Below are 19,543 nucleotides of genomic sequence, written 5' to 3'. Positions count from 1 at the left end.
CTCACCTGAGCACAAAGTGCTAATTGTGAGTATTTTTTATAGTCCTGTTTTTCACTTTTTGCAATAATGACTTATGTTGTTTTACTGTTTGACAGGCGGTCAAATAAGCTACGATGAATATGTAAACTTTCAAAAATCTGTTAAACCACTACTTCTAGAGTTTTATATTTAGTATGTTGCATCATGTAAAGGTTCTCTACACATTTTGCTAAACTCATGCCCCATGAGTACAAAATTCCCCATCCCAGGGGCCAGACTTTTTTTATCCCATTATAAACGGCAATCTTAATACGACTTTTACTTTATAGCTTGGACTAAGTTGATGAAAGTTCGCTGCAATAATGTTATTGACCCTATTCCAAAATGGCCAACATCGTTTAGATGGGCGGAAAGACTAAAACGGAAGGTTTTATAAGCGGCTTTAAAAATGCAAAAATAAACAATCACCCATATTCATAGGGGTTAAAGTTTCATAGTTGTCATGTAGCATTATCTTAAGGTCCTCTACAAAGATTGGTAACACAATGGCCGTGTGGAAAGAATGGCCCCACACCAGCATCAACATTTTCCATCGATTATAGGAAAGCCTTCAAATATCCACTGCAATACTCCTTGTCAAAATTTGATTCCAATTTACAGGAGACCATCTACCAGCATAGCTAAAAAGTTGGGTAAATAGGTCACAGGACGACGACATGGCTTTGAAAAAAAGCAGACTGAAATGCTAACTGAAATCATAAAATGTAGCAATCAAATTTGGTACACGATAAGAATATTGCAAAAAGAACAATGAAACTTCACCGGATACTCAGCCAAAGTTGAGCATCCGAAGGTCCTCTTGTTCCGCTTCCAAACAAATTTTGGTTGCGCACATACTATACTTTTTACTTTGTCGATCCGCAGTATGCGTCCTGTGTCTGGTATATTCCAATTATTGGTCGTTCCCATATTGATTTTGAAAGTAGTTACCGGAACCAATCTCTGCCTGTAACGGATGTGTCACACGAATGACATATGCTTTGCATTGACCGTTCCAAGGCGGTGACCCCAGCTTCATTATTCTATGTGCGTATATTGTTTCGTATTGTGCTGTTTCGTACTGTTTTGGCAATCGGTCACTTGCCTTAAATAGAGGACCAACAAATTGTATATAATAAGAATGCAATATGGCTCTAGCAGCTGGAATTTTACTTCTTTATATTAAAATAAACCTTTATTGCACAGCTCATTCGGTTTGAATTTGAATCCTTATGTTGTTTAGCAATACGCAATTGTATTTTTCAAAAATTGGCCTCTATCTTTAACTTGGTATGTAATTTGCATGTAAACAGTAACCAGAGATATGAAAAAAGGGAAATGGCTATGGTGCATTTCTGGTTATGACTACTCCAAAATTTACAGAAACGTTTCCTGCTTTGGAGCCTTAGTTCTGTCAAAGTTGTATATAAAATAAAATTTGTAGAGATAAGTGACATGGACATCTTATCTTTGTTTTACCGTTTGATGATTTTTATCACGGGGATGGGACATTTTGCCTTTGTTACGTCCAAGTTTCTATTTTGTGTCACAGTGCGACTATTCTTAACAAAGTAAAGTTATAACACAATGTATTATTTGTGGGACTGTTCGTCTTCTTTTTTACATCTGTATTACATCTGTATTACATCTGATGCGGAGTCTCATCTGGGTCTACGCTGTTTGGCTTTTTTCTAAACGCTAGGCATAAATGAGTTAATGTGGAGATTTTTGCGAAAAATGTTCAAAGAGAGAACTCTGTTCGTATATAATATTTGTATCGCATAACATCAACAATAAACATTAAATTATTAAACCGCGGAGCCTGCATTAAAACATTCAATGCAAAGAATTGGGGGTTCACATCGGTCTGAGGCCTTATCGAGCCTCACACTTAAGAAGTATCAAAATATATGAGTCCCTCCATGTTAGAGACTTTAGCACTTAGAGTTTGCACTGCAAGCCTTCTATTAAAGTTGTTAAGAATTTTGAATTTTACATGCAATTTCAATTAAACAACAAATAAAATCTTCTTTATTCGGCGACGTCAACGTGTGTTTTTTTTTCAACTTTTTTTTCTTACTAAAAAATCAGTTAAGTCTATAAAAACATTATATATTTGAAAGTAATCATATCTACTGATATTTGAAAAGATGCCAACATATGTGAACAATTCAGTTTAAAAAAAGTGAATTGGAACGAGATATTCATTAAATTATCGTAGTTCCACAACTTGTTTCATTTATTTCATCATTCCAATAAATATGGTCCGAATATGTTTTGCTAACTTTTTGTAAACTCAGTTTTGTGTTTTTTACAAAGTGAATTTCGTCGTATTCGATTTTGAGATAACATCGTTTTGCAATGAATTTAGAAATGGGATACGTATTTTTGAATAGTTTAAACGGATTAATATTTTTATTGTTTATTGCAAAAGACTGTAGAGTTCTTATGGCTGTAAGATCGTAATACTTTGTGACGGCAAACATTTACCTTGCTACTTTTGTCGGGAAAAGAGAAGGGTAGGAGAGGAGATCAAATATCAGTATGTTGATATTAATCTGCAAATGAGAAATGGTTTGTATTATTTGAATAAGGATGAAAAACTTCAGTGCATGTGCTCGAAAATACAGCGCGCATGTTATATTTTGCGTATGTAACGAAGTCAGTAAATAAAACAACAGCAATAACACAACAACAACGAATTGTTCCTATCTGTTTACCTGTAAATAATAATGAAGCGATCGTAAAAGTATAATGAATATTAACAAACAAAAAAGGAAAAACAAAGATATAACTTTGACCTTAGCTTCCGAATGAAAAAGTCGTTCAGTCTCGTAAACAGTAATGATGTAATAATAACGTTAATTCAAACAAGAACTTACATAAACTTCTAGCCAATCAGAAATAAAATTTACATTCGGGCATTTACTTGCTCGCAAAATACCAAGCTCCCTAGATACATATTTCTGATTTCCCGATGTTTAGGATGGTTTGCAATATTTAACAACTTTTTGATTCATTGATTTGTACTAATTGTAAGCAAACTTTTCTCAGCAGAAACTTCGCTGTATCATGCAAATAGACTTTCAACGCCGTCGGCGCTCTCGTTAAGTTATTGGAGAAAAGGGGGTTTACAATGAAACTTTCAAAATATGTTCTTCTCAATCTTTCAATATTTGGTATGGAACCTTGTATAGCGTTTCACAAAAAACTTTGATCAAATAACGCTACTTGGCTGAAAACTAGACTCATCCTGGAAAAAGCTTGAAAAAATGTCTAAAACCGCAAAGAACAAATCTTTTAATTTTGGTATGTAGCATATTCTAGATGTCCTCTACCAAAAGTGCTTTTTTTTCAACATTTTTGACTGAGTAAAAAACTGGCCTGACCTAGGATCACCAGTTATACATAGAAAAAAAAAATAAACAATACGTTTAATAATATTTATGTCTCAAATCGCAACGCTACATGTATATTCTTTCAGATTTGGCATTTATCATCTACAGGTCATCTTTAAATTGTTCTTTTAATTCTTTTCCTTGAGTAAATACTCGACATGCAGCAATGGTCACAAAATATACATAGACATATACAGGGAAAACTCTTATAGTCTGAAAAAGCAACAGCACACAACTTTAATGTTTGGTAAGTAGCGCGATATAGAGGTCCTCTACTAAGTGTGTTCAATTTATTCCTCTTGGGACAACAGCGTTTTGAGGGGTCACCAGTATTACATAAACCTAAATACCAAAAAACCTTCACAAATCTGAGTGTCTTAAACTTGTTAGAAGTACTCCAAAATGTTTTTCAAATAACCATATTTTGAACTGCGAAATATCATAACACTATTTGCATTATAAATGATAACTTTTATATGGTATTTAAACTAAATATGTACAGGTGTTGTTGTTGTTGTTATTTTGTTTAATTTTTCGGAAAAAAAGTCATCCACGTGTTTATGTCTGTGGATTAGTAATGTCCATGTTTCGTATCGTAAAAAATAATGGACTGTAAATAATGGTTAATTTCCAGTAAAGATATTAATCTGATTTATTGTCAAATTATAAAGTTATAAATTATAAAGGAAAGTTATAATCTAGATAATGAGATGTTTTCTTAGTGGTGATCGAACAATCTTGCGTCCGAAAAAAGTCACTTAAACGATCGTTAGACCATCTTGTATTGTTTTGGACGAAACTGCATTTTAATATTTATTTCAATTTTGTCCCAAAAATTGTATGTTTAATGGTGCATTGTATGACAAGAGAATGGATGAAGACGATGTTTCAGGCGTTTAATTATTCCTATAACTTCAAGATTAAATATATGACTTAAGATCTAAATCAACCACATATGATTGCTTTCAAACATTTGCCCACTTAATACAACTTAAACATAATTAATCAGCATTTGAACTGTCGTGGAAATGAAGCCCTTCTTGAACTGTTGGGAAAATAAGGCCTTATTTCAACTGTTGGAAAAAAAAAGCCTTATTTGAACTTTTGGGAAAATAAAGCTTTATTTGAACTGTTGGGAAAATAAAGCCTTATTTGCATGAACGCAGTATGAAGCCTGTTGAAGAGTCGAAGAAGACTTTTGGGCCAAACAATTATGTAAATAAAGAAAGTCCCTTCTTAGAAAAAATCCAGTCAGGGCGGAAAGTGTTGTCCCTGATTAGCCTTTTGCAGTCGGCAAAGGCTAATCAGGGACGACACTTAACGCATATTTATTAAACCCCCGTGTTATTTCTTAAGATGTTTACATTTTAATATAAGCGCTGCATTACAAGTTGCATAGCACGCCCGAATGACCGATGAACCCCGATGAAACCACTTAGGATACATTTAGACTCTTTGTAGTATTCGTGTTCGTGCGATATTTTGTTTGACATTATGGCTTCACGACGTTCGTTGTATCATTCTTCACTTATTTGCCTGTGTTAAATGAAATGTCCTGTATACAGACAGGTCGTTGGTGACTTGTCTAAATAGAAGACTAGCGATTGTTGGCTACTAAAAAGGTAGTACGATCATTCATAATAACTCGATCATATGCATAAACATCGGGTTCATCGGGCTATCTGTGATAGGAACCATAAATGTCCATTCAGAATACAGTGTTTACTTGAAAATACACTCCCTTCATAACAAGAATTAGATTTTGCATGCAAGCTGTTTCGTGTTAAGGTTTGTAATTAAAACGAACCATTTCGTTTGCATAACGATATACTAACGTTTGCGACTTCATGAAAATCAATAAGTACAAGTTTTACAAGCATGATATTATTATTAGCCGATCTTTTGTCTGTTTACGGTTTCCGTGCAATCTTGCAGGACCTTTCCTTCGGCACTGTTTATGAAATTTAACATAAGAATAATTTATTTTCAGAATAATGCAAAACGCGGATAAAACTAGTATGTTGGTGTTTGTTTTATTTGTATGGATCATTAATTTGTCTTAGTAGATCAACTTTGATCGGCGTTTGTTTTTTACAAATGTGTGTTGCTCGAAAGTTTTGATAGCGTTGTTTTAATATAATATGTAAACTACGTTGTAACTACGGTGTACAATGTATGTGTGTTCAGGTATGCTTTCTGTTAATAACAATTGTTTAAATCATATCTATTTAGATACAACATATTATTCTTAATGCAAACAGATTTTACCACTTTTTAATTTCGTTTAAAAGCAAACAATGTCGCCGTCAAATCATACAGATCACGCCTTATTGAATGTATCATGCTTTATTTCAGAAAGACACCTTCATTGTTTAAAGAAATGCATTTTCGTGATGATCGTGGTGTCGTTTTTTGGAATATCAATGTATGAAATGGACCTCGTCAATCCTTCGAACATGCTGCCAGTCAACTTGAGTCATTTATATGGTCCGTGGAGTACTACAAATATGCCTGTCGTGCTAGGAGTACCTATTACTATGTCGATTGACAACTACACTGTGCGTGAATTACTCACTTCAACAACTCTTGCCGAGGGAAATAGAGCTGGTGTGTTGACATTGGAAATGTTAGAACAAACAACTGGATATCAGAATGCACAACTTGCTATAAGAATTAAGACTAATAAAAAGTACGACAAATATTTTAAGTCGCCCTACTTCGACAATTTCACGCTGAGTATTGTTTTGATACAAGAAGTGAAACACACGATTCTTTACTGGAACAAACCAGTTTGGCTGAAGGATCTGCGCGATAAATGCCTAAACTGTGAGGTAATCACAGACCGCACAAAAGCACGTGACGCCTCTGCGATCGTATTTTCCGGAATGACGGACGACCTGGGCAAACCTCCATTAAGTCCAGAAGAACGTAAACCAAATCAAGCGTGGATATTTTCGTCTACTGAAACACCAAGGCACATGTTCCAGGAGTATTTGTCACCTGACTGGCAAGGAATTTTCAACTGGACTTGGACGTATCGCCCAACTGCTACCATTTTCGTACCGTACGGAATTTTCCTAACGAAATTAATCATTCCGCAGAAGAACTACACTGATATTTTCAATCGGAAATCCAAGCTGGCAATGTGGGTCGTTAGCCATTGCAAAACAGATAGTAAAAGAGAAATATATGTCGAAAAGATGAACAAATATAAGAACGGAACCGTCGATATATTTGGTGGTTGTGGAAAATACAAACCTACGTGGGAAGAGCTTGTAAAAATCATTACAAACTACAAATTCTATATAGCCTTTGAGAATTCCATCTGCATCGACTACTTCACAGAAAAGTTCTTCTTAGCATTTGCCTATGACATAATACCTGTTGTTCGGGGCGGTGCGGACTATGCCAGAAACGTGCCGGATGGAACCTACGTCGACACGCAAGATTTCGAATCCACGGAGGAATTGGTAGATTATCTTATTCAACTGGCATCCGATGAGAACAAATATACGGAAATATTGCGTCGAAAAGACCGCTACAAGTTATACGCTGGTTCGCATCTATTCGATGAAGGTGTATGTCGTATTTGCAAAAAGTTGAATGATATTGACAGACATCGAGCAAATGTTTTGAATAATTCAGAAATAATGGGTAACTGTCGGTCGCCGACGGATGAGCAGTGAGTATGTTGGTTGAAATAATGTGAATGAAAAGAACTAAACAAAATTAAAAACGGTTATGTGTTATAAAAGGTCTTTTGTAAGCAGGAGATGGTTGATCCGACATCAAATCTGCGCATACGCATCATAATTTTAACACACCGCCAATCTAAAACGCTTTTTTATAGCTGGATTGTAAAATAAAAATCTGGTAAATGTGTTGTTAAAAACTATATCATACAGATAACACCTTATGTACCAATTGATTATCATTTTCAAATTTCAAAAATAATATTTATACGGCAATTCACTTTGGTACACAGGATTCCCCCATCATATTCATCTCACTTGGGTACAGTCTAATAAAGATCGCATGCGGTGTTTATTGAAAACACATACACTCACGCACGGACACATACACACACTTTTTTGTAGATAAAATAGTTTAACTCAGCTGTATTATACAAATAAAAAAATCACAAACGATTTATTAGAAAACTATACTTTTTCGGCATGATCTGCTTTCACAATTGAATATAATTGGCATGTTATTTTAAGCTTAAAAAATATAGCAATACGTGATACAAAACGTACAGTTTGAGACGCTTGAGTATTTTATTTAAATTGATAAAGTTGTATAGAATGCATGGATTTTCTTGATCTTCATTTTTATTTCCGCAAACTTTTTCGACTTTTAAATTCACGGAATTGTGTTCATTAGCTGTGTGAAATAATTAATGATTCTTTGCAACATTCAGCAATAAATATAGGACGCAAATCAATAATATCGGATATTAATAGCAGATGAACTGCACAAATTTTATCAGTCAGCCAGTCCGTAAATTGTTCCATTAAACGGCATCTACAATTTAACCGTTAGGCAGAACTTGATGAAACTTCTTATGAATGTTTCTTGCGTGGTCCTCTATGGAAATATTTCAAATTGTTCCGTTTTTTATACATTATGTTACGGGTGGCCAAAACGGGATTTTAACAATGAAAAAGAATCTCCTCCCAGCCCAGACGTTTAATATTTGCTATAAAGCGTCGTATCCGTGCAAACGTTTGCAAATCTTCTTGTCTTGACAACAATGCTAAAGGCTTTCATATTTGTTTATGCATCATCTAAGTGTTCAACACAGTTTGGTCTAACTATGCCCCAAAGTTCAAAATTTTACCTCGACCCGGGGGTCACCAGTTTTACATTGATTTATATTAGGCACACACTTTAAAACTATTCTGTTTTGAAACCGATAAGCCCCATGCTTTAGAATTTGAATCAAGCTTCATCTAGATGTCCTCTTCAATGTTTGTCCAAATTCTGCATCCGAATCAGATCTGATCACGCCCCAGTATCACAATGTTACGCCGTCGAATTGTGCTTCATCGTTTACTTCAATGCGGATCTCGGTCACATTTCGACGGTTGAATAACATTATTGTGTACACTTGGAGACTTTTTTAATAAAAATTTCACATGTGATCATTTGACAACATGCTGGGCAAGCTCACGATAAAATCATTCATCTATGACGATCGGACGCTTTTACACGTGGGGTATGTATGGTTTCATCTGCTTGCACTTGTAAATGGTGAAACGCGATATATTTCGAAATGAATTTCAATTTGATCATTTGAGATGGTGTCTTAAAACAGGAAAACATAAAATTAATGTTAACAAGAGATGTGTTTGTCAGAAATACAATGCCCCCTACTGCGCCGCTTTGATTTTTTTTATTATATACCTTTAAAAAATATTACTTCCCTTGTGAAAATGATCTGAACCTGCCAAATGATCAATAGAAATTATCTCTCTTTAAAAAATATTACTTCCCTTGCAAAAATGATCTGTACCTGCCAAATGATAAATATAAATTGTCTCCCTTTAAATGTGTTACTTCTCTTTAAAAATTTTACCTTTGACCTTGAAGGATGACCTTGACCTTGACCTTTCACCTCTCAAAATGTGCAGCTCCATGAGATACACATTCATGCCAAATATCAAGTTGCTATCTTCAATATTGCAAAAGTTATGGGCAATGTAAAAGTTTTCGGACAGACAGACGGACGGACGGACTGACGGACAGTTCAACTGCTTTATGCCACCCTACCGGGGGCATAAAAATGTATGACTCATATGCATATCCAGAAGAGCAACTACTAATTTTTGCAAATTGCAGGCTACGTACCCCACGTGCTAAAGCGTCCGATCGGCATGGATAAATGATTTTATGGTTAGCTTTCACCAAATGTAGTCAAATTATCGCATGTTTATTTTAAATAAAACTCTTAAGTCATAAGTGAGATATTCTAGTCTGAAAGTGCTGCGTTAGCAAAAAAACTCCAATACACTTGAAGGTAGCCTGAAAAATGCCAAAATGCGCTGTTGCGCTCCGAAATATTCATATACAACATACATTTTTTAGAATTAATTTTATGTTTTCTGGTGTAAGAACTTTGTAGTACTTTAAATGATGATATTATTTTTTGGCCTGGGGCGTAGCCCCTAAGCCATAGTAATGATACACATTTCTTTGACAGTCAGAATTGGCTGGCTGCCAAAACCCAAATTCCCAAAACTCCGATTAATCCCTTAATTCATGCGCAATAAAAGAAGCTCTTCGCAGATCTCAATAATCCGCCTTGTAAATACAGAACATCACTATATAACATGACCGTGTCATAAAAGTAGTAAAAATAGCATTGAAGCAAAATTGCTGAGCATTGGCTACGACATAGTTTTTATTGTTTGCAAGCATATTCATGCGAGAATAAGTTCCTCACTTGACGGTCTAGGCCGAACAGATATGAGTGTCTACGGAGACAGTAATAAACATATTTTAAGATATTGTTATTTTATTTTGCGTTAGCGAGACATTCAAGAAAAAAAGAAAATGAAAAAAAACAACAACAAATATTCATGATCATTCTCGGAAATAGACCGTTCCAGAATTTAGTAATTACACAATTATCTCCCCTGAATACTCTCCGCGTCCGCCATTACACTACTGCCTTACAACCGGTAACATATATAAGAGAGCGCCGATTATTCAACGGATGAATTTCTTTCTTTTTGTAAAGCTTTTTTGTTTGTCGTGCAAATTGTATGAAATAAAGTTTTTTCTGCTAGAGGATATGTTAAGCTAGTGTAAAAACAGAAAAATGTTTGAAAAACGTGCATTTTTTTGTATTTGTCTAGGAAAAGAAACACGTTGACACATTAAAAAAACATTTAATTAAATTAAATGCAATATTTATCATTTTATTATTTGCATCAATCTTAAAATTGCGTAATCCTTTTCATTCCAGTGTTGAATTACCCGTTTGTTCTGCATAATCCGATAATCTCGTTGTGATCAGATATTATCCAGACTTAACTAACAACATGGTGTCATCCCGGGGTGTCATAAACCACACTGGGTGGCAGATGACAGTCTGGTCATTAAACACATTTGATGATGCCACCATGTCTTCTCTTTCTGGTAGTATTAAGCAGTCATTTGGTTTAATAGTTTACCTCCGACATACTTAACAGTTGCGTTCATTAGATATATTACATATTGTTCAAATTAAAAGTTATGTCCAATATAGAATATCAGAAATTGTACACCGTAAAGATACTAGCCCGTTTAATCCCTGGTTTAATTTATGAAAAAAAGTATTTGATAATTATAAAATTTACCTTAAAACATAACATTTAACGTATTTAGCGGGTATCGGTTAATTAAAACTACGTCATTTAGTATGAAGATTTAATGTTACGGCAATGCACGAACGACATCATAAAAACAAGAAATTACATTGTCCGGGTTGGCAAAATAATGTAGGAGCGACTGTCCGCCCGGTCAAAACATCGTAGGAGCGACTGTCCGCCCTGTCAAAATATCGTAGGAGCGACTGTCCGCTCTGTCAAATTTAGCGTGGGAGCGATTTCCGTAGGAGCGATTGTCCGGATACCTTGCCACTCATACTCACTAGTAACGAGTTTTCAATATACATGAATACACAGTTCAATTTGCATCATGTAAAGTTGTGTTTTTCAGTTGTATGTTAATATTCCTCAATAGCGTCATTCTCTGTACAAAACCCATCAAATTAAATTTACATGTAAATACTGTCATGCACTTCGCTTTTAATAGGGCTTTGTAGTACGTTTATATTCAATGCACCCATTACACTTTCTATCACTCACATGTGTATCACACTAACGTACTTATGCCATTCATAATTATATTTTTATAATTAGATGTATTACTTTTGTAAATTATTGAAGCTTTTCTGCAAAAAATAATACGGCTTATGCATAGAGCTCTTTGTTGTGTCAAATTGTCGGCCTTTCAGTCTTCAGATAATCTTTACTTTGATGCTAATGACGCGTTCTTTTAAGATGCCAATAAATGTATTAATCAATTCTTTTGGCACTAAATATTTTTTTTTGAAATATTATTTAGGTTTTTTTTTCGGAGTTTCGTTTCGATTAATTGACTAAACAAGCGTCGTTATCCATATGTTTTGCGTTACTGCAAAAACCTATAAAAAACATTTTTTAAGATTTTGGTTTATAGCTGTTAAATGATTCCAAAGATCAAAATCTACTAAACTAGATATATTCACTTTCTCTTCATCTTCCATATAATCTCCTAAAAGATCGTCAAGATCAATATCACTCTCACAAACGTTCGGGGTTTTGTACGAGACATAATTCCAGCGCACAAAATTAAATGTAAATCCAAACAACAAATTGTTTATATCTGATATCAGTTAGAACAAGAAAAATAATGGAAGGCGTATCAAAAATACCATACTTAATACAATATGTTATGATTTAAGAGTGTAGAGATTTACCCATTTCAAACAATTAGCGTTAATTAATTGCGCGAGAATCTTTAATAAGTATAATCTGCTTGATGTTGCGGCTATTAAAATCAACACAAAAATACATGCGTGAATTGTTTGTAACAAGTAATAAGTAAAATGTCTAATCAAAATAATATGAGAGACTGAACCGGCAAATTTTCGCCGATGATTACCACTTGTTTACACACACACAAAAAAACAACACACAATAGCATTTTAATTTTTTTATTTGTAACAATCAATCTCAACTTCAAACAATCAATTTAACAACAAAAAATGTGTTAATTGTCTGAAAATTATTCATTAAGTAATTTATTTATCCGACATCGGCGAAGCGGGTATTCGCTACGTCTTTGGCTTTTGGAATCGCTGACTCGCAGAAGTTGGTAGTAGTGTAATAGCGGACAGTCACATGACTGACAATATGGCGGCGGTCAATTTATAGATTCTGGAACGGTCTATATACGAAGTTACCGGATATGATATTTCACTATGCAGATCGAGCGCTGCAAATCGAGCGCGAAAAGTTCTACGTGAGACAACGTACACAATATGTGCACCGTTCTTAATCAGTGTAAAGGCCCAGTCTCACTATGATGCCGGCGGAGCCCCCGGTGCGTGATCCGGGATCTACCGAGATGAACCGCGGCTCTACCGGGATGAACCGGGGCTCCACCGGGGACGATCGGGATGAACCGTGGAAAACCGGGGCTCCACCGGGAAAGTTTTAAAATGTTTAATACCTCCTGGATGAACCGGAAGTCACCGGGAAGGACCGGCAACGACCGGCGCGGCACCGGGAACAATCGGGACGGCACCGGAAACAATCGGGACGGCACCGTAGCTCCATCGGGGCCCATACAGACCCCGGCAGAGCTACGGCAACGCCAGGGTGGAGCCCCGATGAATCCGTTAGAGTCTCGGTATAGTTACGGGTCATAAGTAAACCGGCGCTCTGCCGGGACGCCACCGGCATTCACCGAGGTTCCGCCGGGGCATTACCGGCGACGAACCGGGGTGAAACCGGGGCGTTGCCGTAGCCCTGGCGGGGTCTGATGGCGGTATAGCCCCGGTGAGTGCCGGCGGTATTACGGTATACCGGGGCTCTGCCGGGACGCTGCGGCTTTCGCCGGGGCTCAACCGGGGCACTACCGGCGACAACCGGGGCTATGCCGGGACGCTTCGGCTTTCACTGGAGCTCAACCGGGGCACTACCGGCAACAACCGGGGCTCTGCCGGGGCTTCACCGGGATAAACCGTAGCCAGTCCGGGTTGACCGGGACTCTGCCGGTCTATTGACCGGCTTCAACCTGGGCGGCACCAGGAAGTAGTGTGATTGCGTTAAAAAAATTCTACGAATCATCCCGGTCTTAGCCGGTCGACCGGCGTTAGTTAACCGGGATGGACCGGGGCTCTACCGGCAATAGTGAGACTTGGGCTCAAGTGGATTTTCTTTTGTATACACATTACAAAGGAAGTATGAGTGTTTTCCGATCTGCTAATTATGTGATAGAAAGCTATTTTAGGCTATTGAAGGTATATTATTTGACGCCAACAATAACCGCCTATGTAGACGAACCTCTACCAGATCTGTAGAGTTGAACAAAAGAATATCGTTCCCACAACCAGTATCGTGTTGTCCTCCATCGTCTATGCACACTGTAGTATATACACAAATATTGTCTATTCTTATAATCTCTGAGCTTCTGCACTCAACCGCTAGGGTCAATCCGTATTAATTCGGACAAAGGGGGAAATTCGGACAAAAACATCCTAATTGCATATTACGTCACACTAAATCTAACCCCACGCCTTCAGCGCCTACAGCGCTTTGATTTCATATAGTAATATCGCGTTTCAACATTTCAACGTGATACAAGATGAAACCATACATAAAGCGTCTTATCGTCAAGGAGGGATGATTTTATAGTCAGCTTGTTCAGAATGTTGTCACATGTAAAATTTTGAATCATAATTTTAAATCATAAACGAGGTATTAAAGTTTGAAAAGTGTTGCGGTAGAAATGTTTCCAAGTTCAGATGATTGCAAAGATGGCAGCTTTCGTCTCAACGAGCTTTGACATAATTACGGCACTGTATATGTTTTTTAGCGAATGCATTGTCCAATAATGGTGTATGTTCAACTCCTCTGGTGGTTGGATATTGCTCAAACATTATAAGTTTCACAGTGGATGTACTTTATTGTGTAGATTCTCGTAAAGAAATGAAGTTTGTGCTGCTATTATATTTATTTTAATAGGCCTTCTGTCTGGATATATAGACAGAAATAAAGATATATATAGACGATATATCCACTATGGAAATATAGTCCGAACATTTCGTGTTTTCTATTCCACTTAAACTAATAGGTGGATCTCGCTAAAAACTAGCAGAGTTGAAAGACCTTAATGTGTAGATGATCGTAAATATATGATTTTTTTCTTAGACACGTTTTGGCGGAATTATGGCCCTTTGCATGTTTTTTTTTAATTATTGAATACATATGTCAAACAATGAATCGAATGGGCATAGGTGTATGCGACAAACTTCTGAGTAATATAGAATATAGCAAAATCACTTAAAAAATCACGGCAAAAGCTAGATCCAGAGCTTTGATATTTAATTTGTAACATCAGATACTGATCTTGTACCAAAAAAATCGCATTATGTGTCTGTAGCAAATAGAAGTCTTAGGCTGGGTATGACGTTTAAGTGTAACCATGATTAGCAAAATGACTTTATAAACAAAAGGTTCTTTAGAGCTACAGACCATATGTGTTATATCTGGTATGTAACATCAGATTGCGGTCTTCATGAAAGTAAATTCAAATTATGTCTCTTGGGTCAAAATTCGAAACAGCCGTGCGGCGATGTGAACTGTTTTATATAGACTTACATGGTAATATATGCTCCTGTCGTTAAAAGTTGCCATCAACTAGGGATCCACGATTATATCATTGACCTACAGTTTCCCAGGTGAGCATTCAAATCCTCTTGTTTCTCGTGTGTAGTAATTTACGGACTTGTGCGATCATATATATGCGCTTTTAGTTTAGAAAAAAAGTTTTACGAGAAGCCCACCTTTGATGTCCATACACGTTCAAATGTTGTTTTACAGCAAACGCGAAGCAACACGATCAAACTGACAAATTGATGCTATACTATTTAACAAGTCATACACATCTTATACAATTCAAATGGTTGTATTTGTAAAAACAAATATGCGAAACAAAACATAACATAAAGCACGTATGTAAATGTATACACGTGTTCGAATTCCGGCAAAGCACGTATTTCATGATTTTTATGGTAGATACTTTGCCAATATGCATTATACCTTTGACTGCGAGTATCAATGAAATAAAGAATCTATAAAATACAACCAAGCATGGCTATAATATATTATAAAGATTATAACAATTTTTATAATACAGAAACGCATAGTAAGGGAAGTAATTCAAAATAACATAAAGATTATGCAGGCCCTAATTTGAAGGGATTACCTTGCACGTCAAGATCAAGAGATTTATTTCAAGACAAATAATGGTGTGTTTTTTCTTGTTTGCATAATCGTTTAAGATACAAAAAAATCGTAAACCGCACATAATGATTTTGATCACTTGTACAGAAATAATAAAGCATCATCAGCAGTCGTTACAATCCGTAATTAATAGCATTCACATGTTTTATATACCACTGGTCCCCCATCCCTTTTCATCCATCAACATGGGCCTGTATTCACCAACCCATTCTTAGACTTAAGAATAAAGAAAAGGATTGGAACCAAGAAAAATGCATTCAGTGTTTGAATATATAGAAGCCTCCACTGGTAATTATGTCATTAACACAATGTTCTATATGAAGAATGCCATTGATAAAGGTGTTTAATAACACATTTTACTCAAAATTCAAGCAATATTGAATATATCAATTTAAAGAATATTCTTTATTCTTTGACTTAAGTCTAAAAATTGTTTTGTGAACAGTGGTATGGCCAGTTCGATATGAAAATATCTATAATTACGTCCTACTCGGACTGGCCTTCGTTTCCACATTGCTAACGATGCGCCTGTCACCGTCACTTTCTTTATGTCAAATCTTTGAACATGTGTTTTGCTTCATTTTAAAGTCACAGTATAAACACCTCACTTTTTTCGCATTGATGGCGCTAAACACGCCTATTGCCATCATATGAAAGCTTCTGATTCACCGTATCCATCAGAGATTCAAATAGTTTGGGGAAAAAAGTCTTCTTCCATAAAACTGCAATCAAACCTTTAACGATATATTTCTGAAAATAATCTACAAAATAAAAGTGAATTTAGACAATAACACAGTAACGCTGGGACATACGTTAATAATCAGCCCGCTGCCGATATAACGATCTGAGGTTCGTTATACGGATAGGGCCGATTATAGAAGTCCGACCTTACTCTTACTAATGTTAAATATCATCTTATTTTGTTCTTTCACTGAAAGTTATTACATAACCAGTCTCCCATACTTTTTAGTTTCTTTCAACTTACTACGCTATTGATGACGTATCTCGTGTGACGTACTTTCTGTAACGAAAACAAGCGAGACTCTCTAGATTATTGGGACAACCAATTTGATAGTGATTGTTGTTTTTAGCAGCTAACTAGTCTATAATAACAAAAAGATAAAATCGAGCGATTTCAAAACATAGTCTGGATTTTAATTGTCATGAATAGTTCGAAACTTCGATAGGAATAACATAGTTCGCTCGACTAGTCATTCGTTAATCTCGTTAGGTCAAAATGTTTAGTCGCGTGATCGGATTCATTTCAAATGGGAAAAAATAGGCACGGGGCCGATGTGATCATGTTCGCCCGCCGGATAAGAATAACCGACCGCTCGTGACGTCAATTTGTTTCTCTCTATAGTAACGATGTTTCATATCATTAACTAATTAAATCTATACAAACTAAATTAATAATAATTTAAAATGCGCAAGAATAACCCAAAAGCTTTTTATTGTCTGTGTTTGTAAGAATAAATAGCAAATAATAACTATGCGTTTCCAAGTTATCATATTTTGCTCATGCCTGTGAATGCCTGTAGCCTACGTCTGTGTTTTTAAATTTTATGTAGAAAATATGGGTACAAGAAATAGCAAAAGACTGTTGATGTATTTGTATTTTAAACAATGGTTGCAATACTGTGAAGTGAAGCAGGAAATTTGCACATTTTGAATACGGGCCTTGCAAGGAACATTTGTGTACATTTTCATGACGATTGAAAAAGAACTTAAAATAGTATACCAAGCAAACACAAATAAAACGGACATTTTTTAATTCTCAAGCTGGCATTCCGTGTAGAAAGAATGGACAAGTGTCAATAAGTTCTATTGTTAAGCTATGGCGTCTTTATCGTGCAGTAATACGGAATCATGCTTGAAGATGACCCTCGAAGGAACATGGTGATGCATTTTCCCGAAGGTTTAACCCATTTATGCCTAGTGGACTCTCCCATCCTTCTAAATTGGATCAATTTATTTCCAAAATTAGGGATGTCTGGTATATTTATTTCTATATTTAGAATATTTCTTAAAGAAATTCCTGTAAGCAAACAGCGCAGACCCTGATGAGATGCTGTTTGCCAAGGCTTTTTTCTAGACGCTAGGCACAAATGTGTTAAGAAAATATGTTTAAAAAAAGTAAATTCTATTGTTATCTTAATCGATCATTTTGGGAAATGGAGAGGAACTTTTTTTTTAAAATATTTTTGACAGAAGACCACCTTATACATGTTATATGTATGTGAAATAATTTACAGATCTAACCATAGTGTTAGAAATAATGATGTTAAGGCATATGTGTTAGCCATGGTGTCCATATTGTGCAGTGAAGCGGAACCACATGCACATGTTTGGTAGACGACCCGCCGATGATTGTTTTTGTAAAGATTCATGAAGATTGGTATAGACTTTGAGCAGATATGTCATTTTTATCATTGGGTTGGTGAGTAGAAACAGGAAATCGTTTGTACTAAAGCGGAATTCTGTATAAGTATTATGTTCATCTTAGGAAATAACTTTGAATAACTCACATTATTTTAAGGTTCATGGGAGGGATAAAATTCATTAAAACTTGGATTTGGTGTCTCTTCATTCAATGTGGTATAATATGGTCAAACTATATATATCATTTCAAAGGTAAAGACGGATAGAATAACATAAACACATTTTTGACATTCAATATTTTTTTGCTTTATTCATATTTTGTTTAAAACCAATACTTTTTTACACTAATTTACACAATCTCAATCTAAAAGTTAGGAAGGATATGCACTACCGTAAGTTGAATAAATACAAAGCTATATACATATACAAGGTCAAGTTAACAACATTTCACAGAAAATTATTGTCAGAAAACAACAAATGAGTTATTATTCAACTGCATTTTTTGGATATTTTCCCAAACAAAGTTCTAAAAATAACTAAACTGAACTACTTTTTAAAAATCGGGGTATGGTGGATAATAAGAGTCACCATTCTATTCCAAGGGCTTAACAATTTTGCTATAACCAAATGGAACATTTTAAACCATCTCAAAATGAAAGAAATTGCAGACGACATATACAATTGTAAATAAATATAAAGAAATAGGTTTGGCTGGGTAGAAATTATTGTGATAAAAGGAGATATTGCTCATCAATAACAAGATTTTACGAGTGTTGTGCAGACGACTCTTGAAATCATAGTTTTACATATAAATACACAGCTAGGTCTCATGTATTTTTCGTTCTCCCTTCCTGAACAACTACTGTCCTTGTACCGTTTTAAATAATGTGTTCCTTTTGACAAACCGAATCTTTTTATACATTTGTATATCGATTCCTTCTGCCCATTTTGAAAGCGTGGCACTCACTGTGCTCCGTAGAAAAAAACGTGCATTACAAATCGGTCGAAATCACGTGAAGTAGTTAGAAAACCTGGTATGTGTATACACATACCTGAGAAACCACATCATTATTTTGACAGTTGGGTCCCGACTAGTAAAACAACTGTTTACATTAATCAGGAAGAGATCGCGCTTAATTTCAAATATTTTCCAGCTGAAAATTTTACCCCACACGTCTTTTTTAGTGTATTTGTATTGTTTTTCTGGAGTCGAAGTGCATCTCACATAATATCCATCCGACTTCCGTTGTTTTCACTTTCGTTATTAAAAACTCCGTTTAAAGGAATTGTTTTTACATTTTGGTTGTTGAAGCGAATTATTATTATATATTATCAATAAAAGTATACCGTGATGAATTGAACGGAGTTTCGTATCGATCTTTCTGTCAGTCTGTAAGCGTACTATTTTGTGCGCAATAATACAAGTACATGTGATTCGACAACAATTGTAAACATTGGTGAAATGCTTCTTACAGTTATTTTTTGGAGTGTTTATGAGGTCTGATCATGCAGTTTGCACACATCAACGGAAAGATTACAATCCAATGCATTTGTCATCGTCAACCGTTTGGAATGTCAATTAGGCGATGAGTGAGTTTTTAGCATGTTTTTTTTCAATTTTATTAATTTAAAAATGGCTGCCCCCATCGTCATGAAATGACATGTGTTCGAGTTTTGATATTTTAG

At 35.6% G+C, this 19,543-nt stretch overlaps 1 protein-coding gene across 1 annotated transcript; it reads left to right on the top strand.

Moving 5' to 3' along the window:
* Window positions 1–5,923: 5,923 nt before the first annotated feature.
* On the top strand, window positions 5,924–7,102 carry LOC127853660 (alpha-(1,3)-fucosyltransferase C-like). The gene has a single exon (XM_052388388.1). The coding sequence runs from the start codon at window positions 5,924–5,926 to the stop codon at window positions 7,100–7,102; it is 1,179 nt and encodes a 392-aa protein (XP_052244348.1).
* The last annotated feature ends 12,441 nt before the right edge of the window (window positions 7,103–19,543 follow it).

The sequence above is a fragment of the Dreissena polymorpha genome, chromosome 1 (genome assembly GCF_020536995.1).
Source record: "Dreissena polymorpha isolate Duluth1 chromosome 1, UMN_Dpol_1.0, whole genome shotgun sequence".
NCBI lineage: Eukaryota > Metazoa > Mollusca > Bivalvia > Myida > Dreissenidae > Dreissena > Dreissena polymorpha.
Note: the sequence above shows the minus strand (reverse complement) of the source record. Positions and strands in the feature narration are given on the sequence as shown.